The sequence below is a fragment of the Pygocentrus nattereri genome, chromosome 1, assembly GCF_015220715.1.
Source record: "Pygocentrus nattereri isolate fPygNat1 chromosome 1, fPygNat1.pri, whole genome shotgun sequence".
Classification (NCBI taxonomy): Eukaryota; Metazoa; Chordata; class Actinopteri; order Characiformes; family Serrasalmidae; genus Pygocentrus; species Pygocentrus nattereri.
Genome location: NC_051211.1, coordinates 36,936,104 through 36,949,372, shown reverse-complemented (window position 1 = coordinate 36,949,372; position 13,269 = coordinate 36,936,104). Strand labels below are relative to the sequence as shown.

Sequence of the window (13,269 nt, the reverse complement as noted above, 5' to 3'; positions counted from 1 at the left end):
ACTTTTTTCCTTTTCTTGCTAAGCAAACACCTCTATCTTCATTAAAGACAGCGTCTACACTGGTTTTTAACGTTTCACCTTGCTGTCAGCTTGCTCAAATTAAAGAGAGCTTGAAGTTCGACTTAAATCAGGTACAGAAGCAAGACGCGCTCTCCCTTTGACTTCCCCCGGCGTCTGACAGGCCGAACTGACGGTTGGCGCCTTTTGGGGCGTCATGTTCCTGTCAACCGACGAATAAACTCATCGCTCGCGCTGGGCCCCAAACACCAAACATGCTCACGGCTGCCTCATGCCACACCGCATCCTATTCTCCACCAATCCCAGTCTATCAACACGAACGCCACACTCACCTCCTCTGTCGCCTTTCATGTTCAAAGCTCCGTTTATCAAAGCTCGGGGGGTGTGTGGGGCTAAGGTGGGAATTGTTAATGCAAGTTGCTCCACACATCTGACGTCTCCACCTCCTTTCTCCTCCCTTAGCCTTTTCTTTTCCGTTACGTTCCTCACACACTCTCTCTACTTCCTTGCTGGGGCTTGCTGGGAATAATATCATCTGTGGCTGATATTATTCACTGATTAAAGGGATAAATTATTAGTGCTACTAATCTAATAGTGTCTAATATTTAATTTGAAAGACAATAACTGCAACTATTTAAACAGTCACAAGAGAAGGGCATTTCTATTCCTCTCAATTCACTCCAATGGATCAAAGTGCTTAAAATAATACTTTGACAAAAATGTATCTACCCAATGTCTTCACTGAACCAGGCCTGGTGTTGATTTGGCGGCCCATAGTGGTAGTTAACTGAGGTAAATGAATGGCCAAGACATTTCTGGAGTCTGAATTTTGCTTCTTTAGTTTAGAATGGTTGCGACAAGGTTATTTTTGCCAAGAAACGCTTGAACTCAATAGTCTCCCAAATAGTCTAAATTGTTTCTGCAAAAATACCAAAACTTCTTTCAATCAGCTCAAATTGCATCCAAGCCTTCATCATTAAGGTCATGCAAACCAGTCAAACTAGCTATTAAAAAATGAAAAAACTTCCCCACTACAGGCCGCCAAATCAACACCAGGGTTGGTATTTAGGGTGAGCTGGGGGTTGGGGCTGACTGATGGTTCCCCACATATTTAGGACTATCACTGATTCTAGATCAGCACTCTCACTCCTGAGACGGTTTATGAATACAGACTCTACTGTCCAAAGTGGCTGCCCACAGGTTTAAAGCTCACAGTAAGTCATACAGTGTCCTAAATCATATCAACAATTCAGGACAATCTTAATGAAGATCTGGATATGGTGTGAGCAGTTTGAAAGAAGTTTTGGGGATGCACATTTACACAAACGATTTGGGCTATCTGAAAGATCACTAAGTTCTAGTGTTTGCTGCAGCTTTACCTTCCCCGCATCAGTTCTAAACTAAAGAAGTAAATCTGGAATCCAGACATATCTCCGCTGACTCACTGCATCCAGGATGAGTGGAAAATCATTAAAAAAATATTTTTGCCAAACTATTCTGCCCCATACATAAAATTGGTTTGATTTCCCCTCCAGGGAGGAACTCCACTGCTATGTCAATAAACTAAATGCAGCTAAATCATGTAAACCCTTTACATAAAATAATGTAAATGTTACCAAAAAATGTATGTCTGTTTTAGCTTGGCTAAGTCATGGCTAACTAAAATGGATCAATCTTCGATTCTAGGGTCTAAATTCCTTTTTTGATATGTGTTTAAAAAGGTCTTTATCTTATAAACAATGTGCTTTAAGTCCCTTGGACTTTTGTACAGTACTGTTTATGGAAAATAAGGAGAACATGTTTCGGGATCAACCACAACAAGGTATTATCATTATCAGTCCAGAAACTCTATATTGGCCCATCCCTAGCTGGGATGCATGGCTCTCGCTCCCCTCCAGAACCCCATCACAGGGTGGAAATTAGTCACTAAACCAGGCAGCAGAAATCAATGACCAGCTGTAGGTGCACTGAGGAGCTGGGATCGAATATATTATCCATTTATTTGCTTAACAGACTCTTCTACGGCAGTGGCCTCTGTCATAGACCCTACCTGCTTTTCTTACCCCCTGGTGATGTTTTTAGGACTTCCATTAAGTGCTAAATAATTTCTGTAAGGGCTGAAGCGAAAAGTGAACTAGCTCAGGACCACAACACATCGACCAAACTCAGTTCGCTTGTTAAAAAAAAGAAAACTAAACAAAACAAAAACAGAGCACAACACATGAACGCTAAGGACGACATCAACACCTGCTGGTCAAAGTCACATGGCCGGGGTTTAATGAGTGGCTTAAGATGAGAACCTGCTTTGCATCTCATTAGCTGGCCTGCTGCTTTCGCGGGAGCGACACCTTGTGTAGAACACTAATGAAGTGGTTAGAGGGTCGTCACAGTCGGAGAGTTCACTGGAGGAGCAAACAGGTCTCTTTACCATGCTGGGCAAAGGGTGAGTGAGGAAGAAAGGGATTCAGCTACAAGCATGCATACTTTGAGCAACAGTTTGGTGAAAAGTGAATATAAACAATTTTCCCTTTCAGCCAAATGTTGTGACTGAGCCAAGACATATTTGGTGTGTAAAGTTTGCTTCTTTAGTTGTGAATTGGAGCAAAAGCCTAATGTAGCTAACAAGTCCTGGAAGCTTATATTGCACCAGTTAGTATGGTGGTTAGCCTGCTGGTTGAAGGCATGCCTAAACAACCACACATTTGACTCAAACTGTGTTAAGCTGCAAATCTCAAACAGACTTGCCTATGTGCTTTCTGACAATGGATGACACACTGTTATCTATAATCTAAAATGGACAATAGTATTACAGAATACAGAAATAAAAAACGAATTCTCAAGTGATTATATATATATAATCACCTTGAGCTACAAGGTTTTGATCCGACAGCAGCGACATAGAGCTGTTGTCGAAAGAAAACCTCATATCTCCAAAATGGTAACATGCTTTGTTTTTAATGCAAGTCAATGGAACCAGACTTGTTTACAAGTTATTTTCAGCTGCTTCTTTTGATCCATTCTCCAAAAATGGAGATATGAGTTTGTTTGTTTTTTAGTTTGTTTTTTAATGGTGTATATGGCATACATGTATGTACATAATATTTTATGTATATACAATAATTTTCATCTGCTAATCCATGCAGAACCCACCTAAGTAAGTATATAATGTGGCCATCTGGGTGAATTTGCAAGGGGAAAATCATGCAAAATTGATTTTTCATCAAACTATCACTTTCAGGCATAAGGAAGCTGTGGGTTCAGGCTTCCATAGTGTTAGGAGCTGTTTTACTATGCAAGAGCAACCACATGAGAGCCACTGAGAAAAAAAGCTTTCTTTCGCATGTTGGGGGCACTCACTAGAAGCCCTACTGTGGATAGCATAGTCGCCTAAGTAAGCATATGGAATGTGTATAGTATGTACTTTTCATCTGAAAGAGGGATGACAGAACATTTCTGTCTGTATACCTAAGTGCCCTGTCTGCCGGTGAAGAGGCCACTCAATGCTCTGAACAACTTTAAATCAGCTTAAAGTGTCAGTGCTTATAGGCTCAGCTCAGAAATCAGTGCTGACGTCTCAGGAATTCTTGTGCATAAATGATGTAAATCAGCTCATAATTGTTTCTAGACAGGTTGCCTTTGCTTTTGTAGCAAGAGAAAGGTCTAGAAAGAAAGGAGAAAATAGAGCAAAGATGGCAATATTAAAGACAGAGAAAAAAGAGAAGGCAATAGAGAGAAGGAACTGAGAAAGACAAGCAGAATGAGAAAGAGAGTGATAGAAAGAGAGAACGCTCTTTAACTACAGGGGTCAGTTTTTGCTGGGCCACAGGGATGTGCCTCACATGCCCCACTGAAAAAGATATTCAGTCGCTTTCAAAAGTATGAACGACCCTAATCAAATGACGTTTTGTTTATTTATTATCAAGTCCAGTTATATTGAAAAACTTAAACCGTACTTTTTCTGAAAATTTAGTGCATAATTTTATGAGTTTTACATATTAGAATGAAATAAACATAGATGTAAAACGTATACATTTTTGCACAAGACAGATTTCAAGTTTTATTTATTTTTTTAACCTCAATATGGTGAATTCAGCAAATAATGAGTAAGCGTGCATTAAAATGTGTTGTCTGTTCACTGTAGAGTATGTTTTAATTTATTTTCACTTCAACAAAACATGTCATTCAACCAGGGGCGCCCAAACGTTTGCATACATCTGTAGGACATTTGAAAAGTTTTTATTACTGATTTAAAGTATTTTTCATTAATATCCCAATGAGAAAATATTTTTTATTTTTATATTACTTTTTGAATGTTTTTTTTTAAACAACAGAGTTTGATGCAGTATGTAAACACTGTTAAAGTTTCAAAATGTATCATTCGCTCCTCAGTCGATACATTGAGTCAATATATAGAAGCTAAGCTGCAAAGATAGTCTGTTCTGAATGCATTGTTTTTCTGTCAACAAACTAGTGTGTTCACATATATCCACCTGTTCAGTCTATAGCTGTTAACTCTAACATTCTTCCGACAATACCTTACTTCATTTGTATTTACAGCTTCCTAGTGTCCTACTAACAATTAGAACGCTGCTGTTGCACAGTGCTAGCATATTAGAATCATTTATTACATTTATTTGCAGCAATTCTTTTTCCAAATTATTCCAAATTTTGATCAATGATTCCCACTCTGTCCTTCCCTAATTAGAGAGACTATCTTGCAAATTGTCCCTAAACTTGACAAAAACGGTAACGCAAGTGGTTACGAAGCTAACCAGACATCTGTATGGCTCCTGTATAATACATGTGTATGGTGGTCAAGTCAACTAGCTCAATGGAAACACCTCCCACACGATAGCATGAAACTTGTAAAGCCATTCAGTATGAACTCCCTCCTCTCTAATGAAACACGGCTCACACAGTTGTAACGAGGAGTGTGTGCGTGTGTGTGTGTGTGGTTGTGTGTGAGAACATATGTGTGCGAAAGACAACTATGGGAATGTGTCTGTTTTTGTGAGTGGGCCAAGCATATGCAAGAGAAAGCTTTAAGGTGAGTGGACTGAATGGTGTGGACGGCTCACCTCTTGCACAGAAGCTTGTTGAAAGAGAGGAATAAGAGGATTAGTTCTCGGTATGTCAATGTGAATCTGCAGGGAAAAGAACACAAAAAAAAGACACAGGAGCACAAGCAGGTTAGGACGGATTCGGAACAGCCATTAAAGAAAGAGAGAAAGAGAGAGAGAGGGGGGGCTTGAATCTGATCGGAGACAGCGAGCCCCTTACACTGGCCTGTCCGCAACTGAAGAAGAAGCAAAGTAGTTCTACCAACTCCTTTCAACAGCTCACTGCAAAGTATATGAATACTGACACCGCTAGTAACATTAACTCTGTATAAAATACAAAAGGGTAGTGATGTACTAAAACTTCTTGACCAAAACAGATGTTTAGGACACAATGGGAGGAATGGTGAAACCGATAAAGCTTGCTTTTGTTTCTTTGTCTGTGTTTATTTTGCGCTGGACAAAACACCAGACACTATATCACTTCATGTTGTTTCTTTTTTAATGCTTCTGAAGAAATACATTTCAAGTCAACTTAGAGGGTAAAGGACAAAACATCTTTTTAGCTCTTATTTCTAATTCTTATTATCATTAAGAACATTTGTAATGCTTTATTTTGGTACTTGTTGATTTATTTAAACTTAAAAACATTTTGCGCTGCAACCATCAATTACTCTTATTAACCTATCGACCATTATATTACTGAACTAATGGATTTCTTCTTTTACAACAAAACAATAGAAGCCGCATCAAGCCCAACACTGAGATCAGAATCACTGTGTGTACCATATGAACAACAGAGAAGACCGTTTTTTGCTTTTCTTTTTCCTCAAATTTGACGTCACTAACTTTGGCGATTAACCACTGCAGCCATAAAAAAAGATATACATCATAAAAAAATTTTCAGCATGGCCTTTTTGTCCCAAAAAGTTTAACACATCCCTAAAGAAATTATCCTCTGCAGCCTGCCATGTTCTTGAACTTCTAGGTGACGATTTTTGGTGACTGACGTATAAATAAGTGCCATTAACAACTGATTTGTCAGTTCATTGTATGCAACTATTTAAGTGGCCAAACTGGCTGATAAGCTGTCTTCCTAGATGTTGCTATTTATAATACAATAGTCTGAGAAGCACTCTAGCTGTGCTACCAGCACCAGTTGCTAAATAATAGCTGTTTTGCATCTGCTTCTACTGTGATAGCAGAACAGCTAAACAAACTGGAATTAACCGAAAAAGAAAAAAAAAAACATTGGCTGTGAAATGCTTCACAGACTGACTGAACAAGATGATGTTGGTATGATGGGTATTCAAATTTATCTCCTCAGAATGTCGTGAAATATTTTTTTTAAATGATCAAATCTACATTCTGTCACTTCTGAGGAGACCATGAACAACCGAATATATTTTAAAAATGTCCACCATTAATCTTTGCTGTCCATAATGGTTTGGAAATGCACCGGCATGTTAGTCATTAAGGGGCCGTGTACAAAGAGCTGCGACCGTGATTCTCATAACACATTCATGTTTTATTGCTTCAGTAGCTCGTAAATGATGAGAGACACACCGCCGGCTCAAATAAACAAACATTACTCAACACTGACCTCTAAAAGGTATCAGCTCCAGTCAGAAGTTGCAACTTTTTTGTTGTTCTCAGCTTTTGATGCATCTCAAAAAATGTTTTTTTTTTTGTTTTTTTTTTACAAAGCCCCCCGGCTGTTTATTGCAAAGAAACAATTGTGGAAAATAACTGCATTCAGCTCATTTAACTGCCATAAGGTATTTGTGAGATAACTGACAGGCCTTTTAGCAGATCATTAACAGAGAATGAGACTAAAGTTTAGCATATCACTAACTGCCCTTACTAGTCACAAATACTTCTTCTGTGTGCGAACAGACAACAGAGGCATTCTGTTTCCTTCAGTTCTAGCCGGAGACTCAGAGCCAGCCACCAGATCAGACAGACAGACAGACAGACAGTGAGACAGACAGTGAGATAGACAGACGGATGGCACTGAGCAGATGATGACTGAGTGACATGCTGCTGGCTGATGGACGGACAAGCGGTCTGCGACACCTCTCTGTCCGGCCTCTTACCTCGGTCACTTTGGGCTGGAGCACTAAACGCTCCGGACTCATCCGGGGAATATCTATGTGAATCTGATGGTGCAGAGAGAGAAACACACACCACATATATATACATACACTGAAATATGGACTGTATTCTCTTGTGTGAAAGAAAGAGAAAGATGATGTGAGTGGACATTCAAACACAGACACACAAACACTCAGAAAGGCAGTTAACCATTCCTCTACATCACCACAGCTGGTCATTTGGTGAAAGAGTCAAGACATTTTGTAAAATCATACAGTCATACTTATATTTTGCTAGAGACAGGTTTATAAAAATGTCAAAAAATTAGCTGAAAAAAAAAAAAACGATTAAGGAGCTAATGTTGACATTCATGTGCAAATGTCAGAAAAAAATTATTTGTAAAGCTACTTAACTGGCATGTATTTATTAAAAAAACAGTACATAGAATAAATAAAAAATAAGATTGTATGATGTGTGTGAATGTTTACTTAACCATTCCCAAAGCTCTCCGTATGGAAGTCCTGCATTCACAGTTATTATCTACTTAGATTATCCCATCAAACCTTCATTCAATAAAATCAGACATGCTGCTGAAGGAATTTAACAGATCTATGTGATGACTGGATTGCAGTCATGAACAAGGAACCAAATTTGGGTTAATCATTTTTTTAAAATACAAAACAGTCTAGTTTATTCTGCTGTTCAGTAAATACAGATCTGGCTGTTGAAGACTTCTATACAGTTCTGTACTAAAATAAAAAAAATAAAAAAAAACTATCTGGTGTTGGTTCAGTTGCAGTGAATTTCCTATAGACTGAAATTGATCATCAACTGATATCCAGTGCAGTTTAGACAGTTCAGGTGTAAAAGTGTATGGGTAAAAATTAATTTGCAAATAGCACCTGGCTGCTCTGTTTTACATGCCAGCTTAAAATAATTTTTATTATATTTTTATTATATGCTGTTAGTGGTCTTTGTTGAGTGCTTTAAAATGCCTTTCAACTACCTGACTACTCATCAAATTCCACTCTTCAAAGGTTTGGAATCATATTTATTCATGGTTCATCAAAAAAAAAATAAAAAATCAACGCTCAAAATCTAAAGAATTTTGGGAATAATAATAAAGTATGACCCAAAAACTGTAAATGCTATTAAACAATAAACTGCAGTTTATAGGAACATCTGATCAGAAAGATTTGGTCACCGAATATGAGACATTCTGGATAGTAATTTTTATTTCAGTTCAGTTCAGTTTAAGATTCAATTCAGTTCATCCACTTAACAGTTTTTTTAGTTATTACTGAGTAATCTACAGCTCTGTTCATCATCCACAATTTCTTCATTTTTTCCTACAGAATGAGTTTCATAGAACATTAGAATTATATTAACATTTACCCACAAGAAAACATCATTTCACATCATTAAAAACAGTGACTGCTAACTTCGAATGGAGATTAAAAACTTCTGAACAGTAGTAAACAAGAAACTACTCAATTACTGAAAACAGCCCATCCCTAATACAGGATGATTCAAAAAGGTCCATCCAATTTCAAAATGACGAATTTCATTTGTAATGCAGTAAATTGTAAATGCTTTAAATGAGCATAAAGTTTGTTATGTAATTTTATAAGCACTCAGTAGGACTTCCTCCAGCTGTACAGTCAACATCAACATGACAGTTAAATTCATCCCATAATCCATTGAGCATGTTGAGTGTCACTGCACTCGCAACTCTTTCAATGCGATTTTGGAGATCATCCAGTGTCATGGAACCAACGACAAATGCTCTGAGCTGTTGAAGGTTCACTGCTGACGAAAATCATGTTGCACGGTTATGACAGATTTACACTTATAAGTGGAGAACGAGAGTCAGAAACTCTATGACCCCCTATTTCAAGCGGTATGTGATTGGTTCCCAGACGCTTTGCCACTTTGAAATCCGATGAATCTTTTTGAATCATTCTGTATTTTAGGTTTGAGCATAACAACTAGGGAAGATGTCCTTTTCTACCTTAAACAAGACTTGGAATCCACTACACTGATTCAAACAAAGTTAGGCACCTGCAGAAAAACTGAAGGTTTCATTGTATAAACATCATTAACAGGCATTTGTAACTCTACCAGCACAGAGCTGCTCCTCAACAACCAGGCAGCTGGTCTTAAGTATATTTGTTTTTCCTTTAAATTTCAAACAATTTTTAACAGCTTTTCTGAACTTTCATCCTAAGTGTCTTTCATTGTGCGTTGTCGGCCGACACCTGCGTGACCATGGCGAGGTCGCCTGCCATCACTCCCACTCGGCGAGAGCGCAGCTAATTGCCCTCTCCCAGCGGTAGGCCTCACCCCTGCAATGCAAGAGCCTTTGCTGAGAAAAGCCAGTCAGGGGCTGTATTCCTGCAGGCTTTTCTGTTCTGCTGCCTCTGACAACTAGTTTAATAAAAAGGAATGTTTGCAAAAACTCTGTTCACCTACTTCCAAGTTCACTGCACCTACAAAGTTTCCCTAAAATTAAACTACTTTTTCTTTTCATTTCAGGGCAGAGAGGAGGTGGCCATCACGCCGTACCAATTCCAAACTCCTCTGCAGAGCACAGATTATAGTTCTCTCAGTGGCTGGACCACAGGGCTCCACAATACAGACAAAATCATATTGCAATTCTGTTGCTGCATACTGCAGTTATCATTGATAATTAGAGATCCATAGAGATTTGAGTAATTTTAACAATGAAGATGTATTTAATGTACTCTGGAAGATCACAACATTTAGGTAAAGCTAAGCTAGTGTGCTAAAATATCTGGATTTTATTCATTTTACTGTATTTGTCACAAACAAATGTATTTCTTTATAATGCAAATCCAGGTAGATGCAGTCCTAAATTTAGATTTCATAATTGTTAATGTTTTGGCATCAGTACTCTGAGATATGCACATGAAAAATATTGAATATCTGTATCGCCCCACAATTCTACTCTATAATAATAATAATAATAATAATAATAATAATAATAAGGGCTGCACAATCAGAATGGGTCAATAACACAATCAGAATATTACTTCTGCATATACATGCTCAGCAAACAGCCAGTTTATGATTTTGATACTGGACAATCTGTGCTGCAATGTTATGAAGGTAATAACGTGAGCCAGGTAAGCGAACTTGTGTTGTACTTGTAAGTAAATACTAGTAGGCAACTGATTTTTCATTTAAGAATTTAAAATTGCGATTTGGGAAAATAATTAACACGAATAAAAGTGATAAGATACAGTAATATCATTACATTTCAGAAAATGTTTTTCTCAATAAAAAAGTCATTAAGCCAGTCTTATAAGACATTTATCCTCCAGACTGGTACTGTGATCGCAATATGCCTTTCAGTCAAGTTGAAAAAAAAAAATAAGACAGTTGCCAAAAAATAAGACATTGTCATGCAAATTTTATCGCACAATTTCTTTGTATGTAAAGCAGAAAATACAAAATGGGCCTTAACTATTTTGTGCTTTATTTTGTGCAATACTGTGATTTGGCTCATTTGATACCTTCTGCAACATCCGAACTGTGGCAAATGAACTGTGCAGCCCTGACTGAAGCCCAAACAGCACTTGTAGTATATAGCACTGTGCTACAATATACTAGCAGCTCTCTGGCCCTACCACATTGTGGGACAGCATGCCAACAGCATGAAGAGGTATGTTTTTATTGCTGCAATGAGAAGAAGTGGGCTTAATCCCAATGTGTATGAGAAAGTGCAGGGGAACGAGACCCCCCCCGCAGAGGCTGAAGAGCTGGTCCATTGTGTTGTCCTACTGTCAGCAAAAAGGGTGATTTTCAGTTCACTGTGAAAGGCCATGATTTTCGGGTGGGGGGTGGGGGGGGGGCAGCTCAAATCTTTTATAGTGACTAAGAGTCTGTGTGTGAGAAGGAGCGAGAAAAACATTTCAGTCACACAGTGAATGAATTCTCAGGCAAAGAACGGGGGACATACTGGCATCAACCAAATAGGACTGCACACATGTTAGGTAGAAATTAAGCTTATTTAATAATATAGTGTAGGATTCTTGCTACATGGATAAAATCTTTAAATGCAAAGGGCTGCACACTTTCACTGAAAAGTCTGGCAGGAACGTTTTCAATAATATTAAGCAAATATACCAGCATTTTAGCACAAAGCTAGGCAGCTGTTTAAAAGAAAAAGCAAGAAATGCAAAAAAAAAAAAAAAAAAAAAAAACCCAGAAGGCAAGCAAGAAAGAATGCAAGAAAGAATGCAAGAAAGAATGCAAGAAAGCAAGAAGAAAAGCAAGAAAGAATGCAAGAAAGCAAGAAGAAAAGCAAGAAAGAATGCAAGAAAGAATGCAAGAAAGCAAGAAGAAAAGCAAGAAAGAATGCAAGAAAGAATGCAAGAAAGCAAGAAGAAAAGCAAGGAAGAATGCAAGAAAGAATGCAAGAAAGCAAGAAGAAAAGCAAAAAAGAAAGAAAAAGCAAGGAAGAAGGAAAGCAAGAAAGCCAGAAGGCACCAAAGAATCGAGAAAGAATGAAAGAGAACAGGAAAGACAGAAATCAAGAAAGCAAGAAGGAAAGCAAGAAAGAAGCACACAAGACAAAAATCATTTTTTTGTCCAAAATGATGCCCAGAGCAGTAGATGATAGTGATTGTGAACAACACCGACAATTAAGCTAAAATTAAATTAATATCCAGAATGTCTCATATTTAAAAAGCGAGGCATGTAACAGGAAACAAAAAGATATTTTAATTAACAACATTTTTAAAAAGTACCTTTTGCTGTCTGTAAATGCGTTGTGCATGTAAATCTAAAGTTCATAATTTATCACACATGGTAAAAACAGTATTAACATGCTAAGTGATTCCAAACATTTGGATGGCAGCGTATGCCCTTATTTGACACTGAAGAGACTTTTTTGTTGTTGTAAGTTGTAAATTTTCTAAAAAGTGGTTACTCCTCATACAGGGAGTTGGTTTTGCTTTTGGCTGCAGGTCACCTCCTCAGTGAAAATCAGAAGTGAAAGCTGGAGTGCAGGTATTGTATTACCTGTCTGTAGGTGTCCTGGTGATGCTCGTCATTGCGGGAGTCGTAGTACTGCTCAATGAAGCCAAAGTACTCCTGCCTCTTCCTCTGCAACGTGCTGGCTCTGCGCTCTGCGTTGGCAGGCAGGTAGCCCTGAAAACCGCCACAACACACACACACACACACACACACACACACACACACACACACAGTTACAGAAGGGCAGCTGAAACGCCTTTCCTAATCAATCCACTATCGAACCACATTAGCCTCTGAAATTTCTGCTGCCTGTGCACTGCACCCATATTCCAGTAAGGTTACCCCCCTCCGACTACCCCAAGTCCCACCATGCTAAAGCACATTTTGCTTTAGCACAACGGCCGATAATACACAGTGTCTCAGTGCTGGACTCAGAGCGTGGTCAGCTGGGCTTTTATGGTCACAGTGAACCACTAGTGAGCCGACTTCTGCTGTGTCCTTGAGTTTTTACAACATCAGTGGACTCAATGACTGAAATACACAACACAAAATTATCTGCTATTACATAAAAACAGCACTTCAGTTTCAGAAATCTTGGAAATTAGGTCTGGCAAGGCCGTTTTTGAACGACAGAAGATATAAAGAAAGTGAATGAGAGCAAGGAGACATGACAACACAATAAAAATAATAAAGTTTGTCCTTTCAAATACACTTTAAATTCAAATACGGCCCTTAAAAAAAGTAACTTTAGTCTAAACTTTAGTCTAAACAACCATTTAATATAAGTCATATATTGAGGGTATTGAGGGACAATTCTGAAGAGATGATTTTACTTGCATAAGAAAAAAAAAGAACAGTGGACTGATGACCCCAGAGTCCAGACCTAATAATCATTGAAATCTCTTATATCCTCGGTTTACACACACACACACACAAACACACACACACACACACATACATATATATACATATATATATCTGCATGTCTGTAATTTAGCCTAGAGCTAGGCTTACTCTGGATCCAGTTTGTAGAGAAGCAGCAAAATCTGCAGAATCAAAAGGCAGTTATACGGATATTAGCCTTTTTTCCGTCCTCTGC

At 38.2% G+C, this 13,269-nt stretch overlaps 1 protein-coding gene across 2 annotated transcripts in view; it reads right to left on the bottom strand.

The window, feature by feature from the left end:
• tbc1d22a (TBC1 domain family, member 22a) overlaps positions 1 to 13,269 on the bottom strand; it is a 211,767-nt gene that overhangs the window by 146,254 nt on the left and 52,244 nt on the right. The window contains exons 6-7 of one of the 2 annotated variants that reach the window (XM_017697029.2): positions 12,216 to 12,344; positions 7,172 to 7,234 (exon numbers count right to left, since the gene is read on the bottom strand). In XM_017697029.2, the coding sequence (XP_017552518.1) occupies positions 7,172 to 7,234; positions 12,216 to 12,344 (192 nt within the window). Of the gene's footprint in view, positions 1 to 5,096; positions 5,163 to 7,171; positions 7,235 to 12,215; positions 12,345 to 13,269 lie in introns of both variants that reach the window. The other variant, XM_017697028.2, reaches the window with a different exon arrangement.